The sequence below is a fragment of the Lepisosteus oculatus genome, chromosome 1, assembly GCF_040954835.1.
Source record: "Lepisosteus oculatus isolate fLepOcu1 chromosome 1, fLepOcu1.hap2, whole genome shotgun sequence".
Lineage (NCBI taxonomy): Eukaryota > Metazoa > Chordata > Actinopteri > Semionotiformes > Lepisosteidae > Lepisosteus > Lepisosteus oculatus.
In genome coordinates, this window is record NC_090696.1 from 72,393,565 (window position 1) to 72,405,675 (window position 12,111).

The following is a 12,111-nucleotide window of genomic DNA, read 5'->3' on the forward strand; positions in this document are numbered from 1 at the left end:
ACTGTGTTAAGACAAAGGCCATACTTACGCTTTTGAGTTGTTAATAACACCCTTTGAGTTTACTTGTTGTAAGATGTAAGAAATGAAAGGTTCTTTGCAAATTTCTCCTGCGTGTTGTCGGAGATGAGGAGATGTTTGCTTCTGTGCTGACTTCAGGAATGTCTGCCCAGGACAGAGACAGGCTGACCCTGCAGTTTTCATCTCATTAAGCAAATGAAGGCTGTCTTTCTTCTTGTTTGCATTTTATCAACGATTCATCTTTAGAAGGATTTACAATGCTTATCTTCCCATTGCAAATGCAGTGCTACATTTCATGACTCCAATCTCGTTTATTTTTGCTTGCATTCATGTTTTTAGGGGATATCTTCTGAGTTACACTCATCCAGCTTACAAATATCCAGAATTACAAAACACAGTAGCTGACATACAGTAGGAGAAGCAGAAATTTACAATACAACTTCAAAGAGTGAGAAGACTGGTGTAAACTATGAGCATTAAAACAGATTTATTTAGAATATCATGTTTTGGACAGAAAAAAAGATTGACAAATTCTAAAAACATATAAATCATACATTTGTGTTAGAGTTTAAAAAACACAAAAGAACAATACTGTGTATTTTATTGTTTTAACATTGGTCCTGCCTTGCATCCTGTGTCTTCTGTGTTGGGCTGTGACTCATGATTATAAGGGGTTGACAGTCCTGGTTTTAAGTCATGACTTAGTGTTAAGTAGTAGCTGATGCCTTTAACTCACCCGCTTTCTGATTTAGACTTCAGAAAAGGTTTACCAATCATGATCCTGGATAACCTACATATATTGATTTTTAGGCCTTTTTAAAAATTGGGTTTCAGCTTTTAAGATGATGAATAGAAATAGTAATTGATATGAACCACTCTCATGAGGCGTACTGCCCTCGTTCTGTGTTCTGGTGTGCTAACTGAGATCTAACTAATTGGGCTTAAGGAAAAACTATGACTCACAGTTCATGTCAGTTCATGTCATGCCCACCTGTTCATCAGCATTTGATCAACTATTAAGAACTGATTAGTCAGAAGTAAAGTAGAAAAATCTTAATTAGCAAGTTCAGGGGAGACTGCTTTAAGTTCTCTTTGCTAGTTGTTGGAAATATTGCACTTTAACTAGGATATTTTTTAAATCTCTGCCTGACAGTTATAGTCACCAATTTGCACTAGTAATTGAGGGCCCAGTAGAAACAAACCCAACAGTCACAGGGACAATTCAGGACCTGAACTGACAGCTACTGCTCCAAGATGTAGCTTAATTATATATTTTTCCTCATGCATATATCTATCTCAAACTCTAATGACTCAATTCATTTTTTTTCTAAATTGTGAAAATTACTTAAGATGGTAACTTGTTTTTCTCATGTTCTGCACATATGTTTCTTATTTGTTAAAGGGTTCATGTGTTGTGTGTTGTGTTGTGTTTCACCTGCTTGCAAAGCACACATTCCATCTGGTACAATAAAGGAAATAAGTAAGAAATCTATTTTCATTCAACCTCTTATCTTAATTACATAACTGAACTAATTAATTGACGAGGGAGCCGTGTCACCTGTTGTCTTAGGTCTTCATCACACTATAAAGCAGCATGTCCCACTCCTGGTTTTCATTCCAGCTGAGCTTGGTTATATAATTGAAGCCCTTCCTGAACTCACAAGCTGCTTGAAGGAAATATTTGCAAGTTTCTACTCAAAAGTTTTAGATTTCATTTATAAAAAGCAACAGTTGAAAAGCCGCCTCCAACATCATTAGGATCTGAAATTAATTATATTTCAAAGTCTGATTGTGTAACTGAATACTAGGCTGGAACAAAAACCAGCAGTGTGGCTCTCCAGCATGACTGGGAACCCCTGCTCTTAAAGTAAAAGCTAGTTTTTGAACATGAGTGGATCATTATCATTATTATCAATTGAAAATAATATGAAATCAAATGACCAATTCTGTTTGAGTCAGAATTCACAAAAAATCAAATTACATTAGGGAATGCTAATCAATGCTCAGCATTTCTTTGCTCACATGTTTTGCAGTAATAAATAACACAAACACCTTTAGAAAAAGCTTTAAAGCAATAAAAGTGAGCTGTTACCTCTGGGGGAAACAAACTAGTTCTATTTTAAAAGAATAAAACAAAATACAGACTTTAAGTGAATGAAAAAATAATGAAGAATCTGTTGTGCATGATGCCGAACAAAAAGCTTAAGACAAGTCAATTGTCAACTCAGCGTTTGTGATTGCTGGAAAAGTCTCCTCCTCTATCACAATTGCCTACAAATGTAAACAGTTGCTTTAAGTGAGTGTTTGTGAATATAGACATCACTGTGACTACTAATTTCACAACACCATGTTGGCAAAAATGGGGATGTCCACAGGATCCTTTTTGTTTTGAAGAAATTAATCCTTATTTCTCATGCTCCAGGCCCACTGATTATACGTGGTGCAAAGCAAGCAGGGAATATCTAATTTATGCAAAAGTGAGGAGTTGAACTCTCAACCCTGATGGAAATCTTTTTAAAATTATTTTTATTTAAATAACAAGGAAAATAACAAGGTAGCAACAAGTGAATGAAACGGGGGAAAAAATACAATAAAACAACCCCCCCCCCAAAAAAAACACTTTGTCCATAGTACAGAGGTTATGTGATATTAGGGGTTGCATTAAATATGTTTATATGCTAAAAGACTTTTGTAGAAAATAAAATTTTGCAAACAAGAGAATTACATTTACCATTATACAGACTTCGTTGTTTGGATTCAAGACACCGAGAACAATTTCTTTAAAAGTTAGATTTATACAAATATTACTATTGTATAGCCTAGAACAAACAGAGTGCCAGAAAGTTATTGAATGGTGACATTTGAAAAAAATGTGTTCAGTTGTTTCAGTATCTGTTTCGCAGAAGGTGCATGTGTTACAGTCAAAGTTGAACCGTTTTCTCGGAAATTCCCTAGAGGGATATATGTTATTCAGTATTTTAAAATGAATATCCTTGGTTTTTGGTTGCATGGGGAAAGTGATGTATTCGGTTCTAGCGGAGAGTAGAGAATCCTCATCTACAATATAGAATTAAAAATTACTTTATCCTTGATGGCTGGGAAGAATCTCTCAGCCATAATAGTATGGATGTATTTATTATTGCTTTTTATTCCAAGATATTATAAGTTCCAATTTTGATCTTTGGTATAAGGAGAATTATATTACTATGAATAGAGAAGTTTTTTTACCAAAGCTAGGAGAACAAGTGGAATTGCCTCAATAATTTCTTCGAATTGCTTTGGGGTTTTTTTGGGTTGAATTGTTTGGGCTTTTCTGTTTGAGTCTCACTTATTACTTGTGATAATCCATTTCTTAATATGTTAGCATAGACATGTGATACAATCTTGTAATCTATATTTAATAATGAAATTGGCCTCCAGTTGTCAATATATTTTACATTTTTACCTGTTTTAGGGATTAATGTAATGACACCTTGTCTCATAGTAGTAGACAAAGTATTATTGGATATGCACTCCAAAAAGGTCTGGTATAGAGAGTTTCTTAAGTCTTTCCAAAATAATTAATAAAATTCAACAGTTAATCCGTACGTGGCTGGAGCCTTGCCGTTAGCTAGCCTCTTAAATGCCAGATTATCTTCTTCAATTGTTAAATCTGAATCACACCTACCCTGTAGGACTGGAACAGTAATGGAGAACATTTCAAACACCAATTAATGATGAAATTCCTTACGTATGTACTTCAATTCCATTTCTCCTAATTATATGTTTTTTTATTTTGATTATATAAACAGATAATCTCTGAGGGTCTACTTATGTGCTTTTATTCATGCTATAGGTTTATTTTAATTGAACGTTTATTTTATAGTATCTCTGACTAAATCCAATAACCCATATCTCATATCTTCATGTACTCTGGAAATCTTGAAAAGAACCTTCAACTTCAAAATACCAGTTTGGAACGCTACCTAGAGTACAACTTGCATACCATTTGCAAACCATTTAAACCTTTTCCCCATGATGATCACCTCAGGCTTATGAAGTCAGAGAGCCTTGATTACCGGTTTTGCATTTGGAAAACTTTATTTAAATATCTTTAAATAATGTGTTACATGCATAAAAAAGTACAGTAACATACTGTAGGTTAACATAAACATTAAAACAATTTTAATTTGTACATAACATAAAAGGAAACAAGATGGAGTTACCGGTTTAAGTTGCACATAGTAATACTATTTCTTTCGAATATTAAACATAAAGGCTTTGATGGCTGATAGGTCAGTCATCTCTGTTCACTGGAAGTGTGAAACGTCACGGGTGCCGGTCGGCATGTTGGCAAGAATGAATTAACATTCTCAGGGGTAGATGAAAGGAGCCCTATAGTCATCAGCTTCGGGCATTTCGTCATCGGCGGGAATGTTGCGCTCTGCATGGTTGACATGCACCCTCTCGGCGGCAGCTGTGGCCGCGGCGGCGGCTGCGTTGGGCTGTGCTGTGCCTGCGGCGGCTGCGGGCGGATTCCCGACTGTCGCGGCCCTGACGCCGGCCGGTGTGGTCATGCTGAAGGCGGGGTCTCTGGACTGTGGAGCGGGCTGGTTGTTGCTTCCCTGAACTGGCACGGTGCTGCCTGGTGTGGGCGGCAGGTTGCCGTGCCCTGCTGGGAAGACGGCAGGAGCAGTGGGGCTGCCGCCTTGGCTGACTGGGAACAGCCCGGCGTCGGGGGCTACCGGGAGGATCCCCTGTCCCGTGGGGAAAACTCCCTCTGTCCCGGGCACCGTGCCACCAAATCCGCCATAGCCCGATCCGGCAAAGCCAGGAACAAACCCTCCAAAGCCAGCCACCCCTCCTGCTGCCTGTGACGAACACACACGTAATGTAAAAACGTCTGCACCTGAGGACGTGAACTCGGGGGTGCGAGCGTTGTGTCAGACTGGGCAGCGCAAATGGCTGTCAGACTTGCTACAGTAGGTCTGTAAATTTTGAAATTTCGAATGGAAATTCAAATCTGGACATTTGAATGCCTATAAGCTGCTGCCCTAATGAGGTCAGTATAGCCTCTGGGCTTGTCCGGTGCATTTTAAATAAGACATCAACATGGGAGAGAATCATACGTAAAGTATTTGTGGTGAAATTTAACTAATCTAATTATTAAAACACCTCAATAATTTATAATTGGTAACTACTACTGTACGTTCCCTGTGTGTACAATGGTGGATACGGTTTTACATTTACCTGCATTTCTTCAGAACTAGCACTTCCGAAGCCACCACCCTAGAAGGCAAGAAAATGTCATGGCTGATGATCCGCATTAAAGATGTGCTCAAAAAAGTTTGTTTATATGTTCAATACAAGTGTAATAAAATTCCATGCTTTTAAATATAGCGCTTTGCATCCGTAAACATGTCAGAAAACTTCACATACAGGAGAGGACCTGGCAGTTCAGCCTGAGAATTGAGAATGTTTTTTGTCACCAATTGAATTTAGATTAAACATACTGTACAGTAAAGTAGAACTTCTGAGCAAACCCAGCATGGAATTTAGTTATTACACTGGGTACAGTTAGATCTCAATTTAATATGTCATATTAATTGCTGAGATAAAAATGAATATCTCACAGAGCAGCACCAAATTTTGATCAGAGATAAAGAGTGCCACCAGCACCAATAACAGCAGCAATGTGGCTTTTCTCAGAGGTCTCCCATCCCAACACTCACTAGGCCCTGCTTGGAATAACTTCAGAAACCTGACAAAATCAGGCTACAAGGTGACAAAACTGCTGGTGCTATGGTTTGGATATTATGCAAGATTGACTTATATTAAATTATACTTTCACTTCATAATCAATTATTAAATTTAAATATGTAATACAGAAAGTTACAATCTATTAAAATATCCAGCCATTACTGATTTTGATTTAATCACAGGATTCACAGGCTGGGAAGTTATCAGCTGAATTAGATATCCTGATTGACTCCAGCTCTTTGTAAGTAAATGACAGATTACAATCAAGCACCAACGGCCTTTCTGATTTGCGTTTCACAGAAATGTTCCTGACTAAATTATGTAAATTAAGAAAAATTGTTCCTGGTTTAAATGATGAAAATAAAGAATGTTGATGGTGCAAATAATAACATTGAAGTGCTGGTGTTTACCCCCATGGCAGACTGCATTGGCTGGATTTGGAGATAAAGGATTTGTGGAATCATCTGTGGGAATGAAAACAAAAAAGGATTCTGGTGAAATACAATACAATACAATCGTAATATAATACAATTATAAAAATAGTAGTGAAGGACATGGTAAGACCCAATGCTTGTCAAATGCTTTTTGAAACTTCTTCCTTAAATGTATCTCCTTTAGGAGAACACGCCATTGAACAAACCACACAGTGATTAGGGACTGTATAATCCTCAGGTCTTTCTGCAGTTGGCTAAACAAGGCCTCTGTAAAGCTGCCATCACACACAAACACGGTGGACCCGGCCACTTCTGCCACAGTGCTGTGGTGTAAATAGAAGGTTTTGGCATGAGTCTCTGCGAGGCGCTAAACTGAGTCACGTTATCACCCCTCTGCATGATTTCCTGAGTCTGCTCCATATTGTGTTACTTGTATGTTACCTCTGTCAATACTGCTCAGTTCGAGATGACAGGGCTCTGTCGGCCTAGAACAAGTCTGATGGTTCGCAGTGAACAGCCTGTTTAATTATTCAGGGCTCGTATCGACTGTTTGAACAGTGCTTCGCCTGCATCACTGCAGCTGCAGGGTGCTGTTATCGAGAAGGAGGCTCGGCTCTCTGCTCCCTGGCAGCGTACGGCCCGTACCTGCTGCTGTGGTGGGGCACCGGGCTGTGCAGCCTGAGGAGGCTGTACTGGCTGCTGGGGGAAAGCAGTATTGAAAAAGACGCCATAACCAGGAAACTGAAACAACAAGATTAAAGAACAGCGTTAGTTTGCCCTCAATGGGTTTCGTACTGTAATATGACTAAACTGGGATTGCAAAATATCTGTTGATATCAATCATTACACACAAGTAAACGTGTAACTGCTGTTATTTATAATAATTTACTTGTGGATCTCAAATCATGTCAAATTATTATTATTATTATTATTATTATTATTATTATTGGTCTATAAAATGTCATTCATATTTGATTAAATGTCATTGTTCATATCAATAGAGTTTTACTAATATATAATATTTACAATACTGTTTTACTGCCATCTACTGGCATGAAAAACGTACATATAACCTTTACAACGTATGTTTAAATATTCAAAGTAGGTGCTTGGGGACCTTTTGTAACAGAGGCAATTATTCAAAAAGCACTATAGAACAGATTCCAACCTGCTGTTCATCTTGGGCCTGTGGTGGCATGATGGGTAAAATTCCAAAAGTATTGAACACCTGAATGGATCAACAGCATTGGGAGATGTGTTAAAATAAAACATGGATCAAGACCTGGCCTCTGTATGGCTGTGGTAGAATTATAAGTTGTACATGGTGAAATCAAATGTTTGAAAGACAAAATGCTGCCATACCAAGATAGCTCCTTTTTTCATAACCTTAAGTGGAGATGGTGCTGAATGCTGGTCAGCTCGATTTTGCTTCTGTAACACCCGTGGTGTCCCCCCACCCCCCGCAGAGTTAGTGATATTAGCGAGCGCTCGTTAGGCCTCACTGACGACACAGCAAGCTCACAGGAGCCAGGTGGGTTACAAGGGTCTCAGGAGGCTGTTTCTCAGCCTGGACTGAGAAGGATCACACTCTGCAGGGTCTGTTGGTTGAACCACTAACAAAACTCATTTTCTACACAACACTAAAGTTAGCGTTTTGGTTCAATTTCTCCAGAGTCTTAATTATGAATCTCTGCAGATATTAGATAACACCATTAGGTGCAGACACGACAAATGCAAACCTTGTCAAGGATGAAGCATTAACTTATCCAATCGAAACTCTATGCAATTGATTTCTCACTTGCTCACCAGTTATCCTTCAGTCTGCTAGGCCAAAGCCCTCGCTTAAGTTTTTAAAGAGATGCATAGTTTATGAAATGTGTTCTTGTGCATTTAATTACACAAATAAATGGTTTTCCAAATAAAAATTAAAGAGAAAAATGGTGTGCTTTGCTTGCTTCACTTTTCCTGACTGACAGGTTACCATTTTCTAACATGGGTGGTATCCATTCGAGCTGTACAGCTTGAAACTATTCCCTTTACAATATCTCAACAGAAACCATGGAGTCAACCTCTCTTTTGCTTTGTAATGAAATGGCGCCAACATACTGGAGGGAGCTGGGCTGGAAGAGTTGGCTGGTGCCCCTGGGTCCCGGGCTGCGGTCCGTTGATGCCGGTCTGTGGAATCTGAATGTTAGGCTGCAGCACCTGGATGCCAGGCTGCGGGGCCTGTGCAGTGGGGTGCTGCTGCCCTGCCTGGTCACCCTGCTGCCTGGGCGCTGCTGGGGCTGTAGGTGTGGCTGGAGCACTTCCTGCTGTAGCACCAACCTGCTGCACAGGAAGGAGGCCGAGATCAATCCGATAATGCATTCCGTTGTCCGTGAAGATACCAAAGTTCAGCGGAATTCTGGTTTGTCTACTACCGTGGGGAGTCTGCTTACTCAACAGAGGAACAGAAACCAGAAGACAGACGTTGAAACTGCGAATGGTTGTGTGAGTGTGGAACAAGGCATCCGAGCCAGGTTGCCGAAGCCTTAACTCAAGTCTCCTCCAAGAAAGGAATGGACCCTGGCTCAATTAGCTATTAGCTACCAAACAGCCTAGATGGGCCAAATTGCTACACCTTGTTTGCAACCTTACTTTCTCTTAATGTTCTTAATGAAACTAGATCTCTTGTTCTAAGATCAGTAATAGTCAAGCGGTATATTAAGTTTACTGTTCAAATAAAGCCCAACCTTCGATCTTCCTTTGTTAGGTCATGAGATACTTACAGTAAGTATTTTAAAGTTTTAACACCACTTTTTTATACAATTTTGAATAATTATGCAAAAAAATGATATGCTTACTGGTGTCTGCTGTCCTGGGACCTGAGGCAACAAGAAAGGAGTTTCATACTCATACTATGAAGTAAGAAAGAACACGACAAATAAGAACAATTAAAGAAACACTATTCTGTCTTATTATTTAAGTAAATATACCGATATACAGTTCATTTTTACACTATTTGAGAATTATTTTTGGAATCCGTGTGTGTTAGAAATGTACTAAAAAACTCCATATTCGTGTGGTTATATCTGGACGATTACTTGATAAGATATATTGAAAGTCCCACAACCCATGGCAGCAAAATCAAACGAAGTATAACTCTGTTTTTTCCGTTAAGCGCTACAGAAAGCGCCGAGATTCTGAGCAAGGTCGAGGAAACGCGCAAAATGTTTCCAAAGTTACGGATCTCGACCTACCTGCTGCTCCGCGTGTACTAGCTGCATCTGCTGCAGGCCTGGCTGATACTCCACGGGCTGAAAGCTAGGAGTCATCTGATGGGGCAGCTGTGAGGGCCCCTGGGGTGGGAGCTGTGATGGGGCCTGGCTTGTTGGTGTCTGAGACGGCTGAGCCTGGATCGGGGGCTGCAGCCCCGTGTTGTGAGGCAGCTGTACCCCTGTGAACTGAGGGATCTGTGGGGGCTGCAGTCCAGTGCTGTGTGGTGGCATGTTCAGAGAGGGAAACATCTGGATTGCAACAGAGTCCACATGTTAGTCACAGCGTGGTGTCAGTGTTAAATATATATTTATAAGCTACTGTATTGGTGTTGCTTTGAAGCAGCAGTGAGTAATCACCATATTTGATCACATATTACTTTCTGGGAGAACCCAACCAAAGTTAAAGAGAGTTGTATTCTGTATGCTGAATGATCTGAAACATTCACTGTTTTAATCTGAGACCTCTTTGGGTAAGTACTGGCGTACTTCAACACATAAAATCTCGGCTATGGCCTGTGCCTTTTTCTACCAAAACTGTGAGTCGGCAAAATCAACAATTAATATTGTGTGTTTGATTGCCTAATGAAAAAAAATCAGCAGCTTACCATCGACTGCTGCTGCATGAATGCTTTGTAGCGGGCCATCTCTCGCATCGTCTTAAAAAGAAGTTTCAGAATTTGCATTATTTTTACAATCTTTCTCTTATTGTTTCAGATTAATTCAGTTTTCTAAAAAAATATTTTTTTTTCTGATCACATTTTATTTAATGTCATTAAATAAATAGCTTATAATCTTTGTGAATGTCCAGTATTGTAATAGATGATAGCTGTTTTTATCAAAGGAAATTGAAGGTACTTCAATACTCAACGTTTTAGTTAGATTGAAATCATTGACATTGTCACATGTGTAATATTCAGTCTGGGTAAGGCACAATTAAAATACAATACACTTGATGCTGACTCAGTATGTGGTATTTGCTCAAGCTTTCTCAACAATACGGAGGTGAGCTTCTCATTACCTCTTGGCTCAGACTGAAATATCGTGGGTTCCCAGCCTGCTGCTTCTGAGGCTGCTGCTGATGGTGAATCTGCTGAAGCATCTGGCGCTGTAACTGCTGATAGACCTGAAGCTAAGAAAAGATAGCTATTTGCACACTGCTGTTTCCTTGAAAAGAAAGTGAGCTGGCTGATAAAATTTTAAGAAAATAAAAAATATGAAAAATATACTGTACTTACTGGCATACTAAGCGTTGTGCCTATGAGGCACATGAGCACAATTGCCGATCTCATTCTGGAACACTCTAAAAATAAATAAATCACGGTTTTCTAATATAATTATTTTTCTATTTTAATAAGCAAACAACAACTGCAAAATATTTTAGATGTATTCAGATATGGCTTTCTGCTATGCTGTACAATATCTGCATCATACAGATTTCATATGTTATCCTTGAACAGACTTTCTGAATGAGTTTCTGTTGTAGGACTGGTCTTTAAAAAATAATTCACTTCCATTGTAAATAATGATACTGTAAGATCTGAAAGTCACAGATTTGCTAATATTGTATCCTTATATGTATCGACAACTAAGATGTGAAATTAAATAGAGAAAGTCCCAATGGTGTTCTCCTTCTTTAATTTAACTCAATTTAATCCATGTCAAATAATAATTTTGTTTTCTTTTTTAAAGATTTGTGAAATTGGGAAGTCTAGCAATACAAACATATCTGTAATATGTATACCTCATTCTTAAGCAGCTGAATTTGGCATATTACCTCCCAAAACTACTGTGTGCATTAATGTAATCTTACAAGATATTGCTGCAAATTACACTTCATTTAATAAAATACATCTGATTTTTAATTACAGCTTGAATATCATTTCAATATGTACACTTTCTCATTTATTTGTAACTCAAAAAAGTTTTCTCTAAGATCCTATTTCACCTTTTCTTTTAGATAGAGAAGATTGTAGTTAGTAATGGACTAATATTCTAAACAAACTTCATTTGAAGAGGTAGTTTATATAAAATATAACAAAGCAATTTATCAAGAGCGAAAACGAACAAAACAACAACTATGATATAACACAATGATTTATAGCTTTTTAACTTTATGAAGCAAAAAAATATACGTTTTTACCTTGTCCTTGGAGTTATGTGCGATCTCTTCACAATAGTTGTCCGTAGAACTGAATGAGATTCACTTGAAAAAGACTTCTTTCCTTTCCGAATGCGAAATCATTGTGTCCAAGAAGAATTTAAACTCTGTTGACTGGACAACGCCAGCCAATCAGTTTAAGAGAATGCTATGATCTCAGTGGACCTACCTTCCACAACATGAAGAAAGTTGACACACAGACAACCGCAAATTATGCTTAATTACATCTTGTCTTGAGCTGCAATACAGCAGGTGTCTGAAAAAAAAATCAATGTGAAAGTGCGAACACAAAAGCACTTAAGAGATTTTTATTTATTACTATATTTACTTGCAATTACTGTAGCAATGAAACTTTAAAAGGGCGAGCTGTTTTTGCAGCTAATTAACAACCAAAATGACTTGTACTGTATGTGAAGAAATTAAATCTACTGTAAACATAGTAATATTATTTATGTGTTTTTATGCATTTATCTGTAAACAGACTGTTGCTTCCATTTCAAGATCA

General features: G+C 38.3%; 1 protein-coding gene across 5 annotated transcripts; it reads right to left on the minus strand.

The window, feature by feature from the left end:
- Positions 1-4,083: 4,083 nt before the first annotated feature.
- LOC107077162 (calcium-binding protein P-like) lies at positions 4,084-11,680 on the minus strand. 5 transcript variants are annotated; one of them, XM_015345466.2, is made up of 12 exons: positions 11,589-11,680; positions 10,684-10,748; positions 10,467-10,577; positions 10,054-10,104; positions 9,431-9,697; positions 9,035-9,055; positions 8,298-8,516; positions 7,360-7,419; positions 6,837-6,932; positions 6,168-6,221; positions 5,248-5,286; positions 4,084-4,868 (listed from the first exon to the last, which is right to left on the minus strand). In XM_015345466.2, the coding sequence occupies exons 2-12, from the start codon at positions 10,735-10,737 to the stop codon at positions 4,371-4,373; spliced, it is 1,470 nt and encodes a 489-aa protein (XP_015200952.2). In that variant the 5' UTR covers positions 10,738-10,748; positions 11,589-11,680; the 3' UTR covers positions 4,084-4,370. The 5 variants fall into 5 exon arrangements, with proteins under 5 accessions (XP_015200952.2, XP_015200951.2, XP_015200950.2 ...); XM_015345465.2 differs by having other exon boundaries at positions 8,298-8,519; XM_015345464.2 differs by having other exon boundaries at positions 9,035-9,088.
- Positions 11,681-12,111: the final 431 nt, after the last annotated feature.

Excerpts from the sequence above, each read along its gene's own strand:
- LOC107077162 (XM_015345463.2), bottom strand. The coding sequence starts at position 10,737 with ATGAGATCGGCAATTGTGCTCATGTGCCTCATAGGCACAACGCTTAGT. Across the intron at positions 8,520-9,034 it reads TCCCAGGACAGCAGACACCA|CAGGTTGGTGCTACAGCAGG; the intron begins GTAAGCATATCA and ends CTTCCTGTGCAG. Across the intron at positions 4,869-5,247 it reads CTAGTTCTGAAGAAATGCAG|GCAGCAGGAGGGGTGGCTGG; the intron begins GTAAATGTAAAA and ends TGTTCGTCACAG.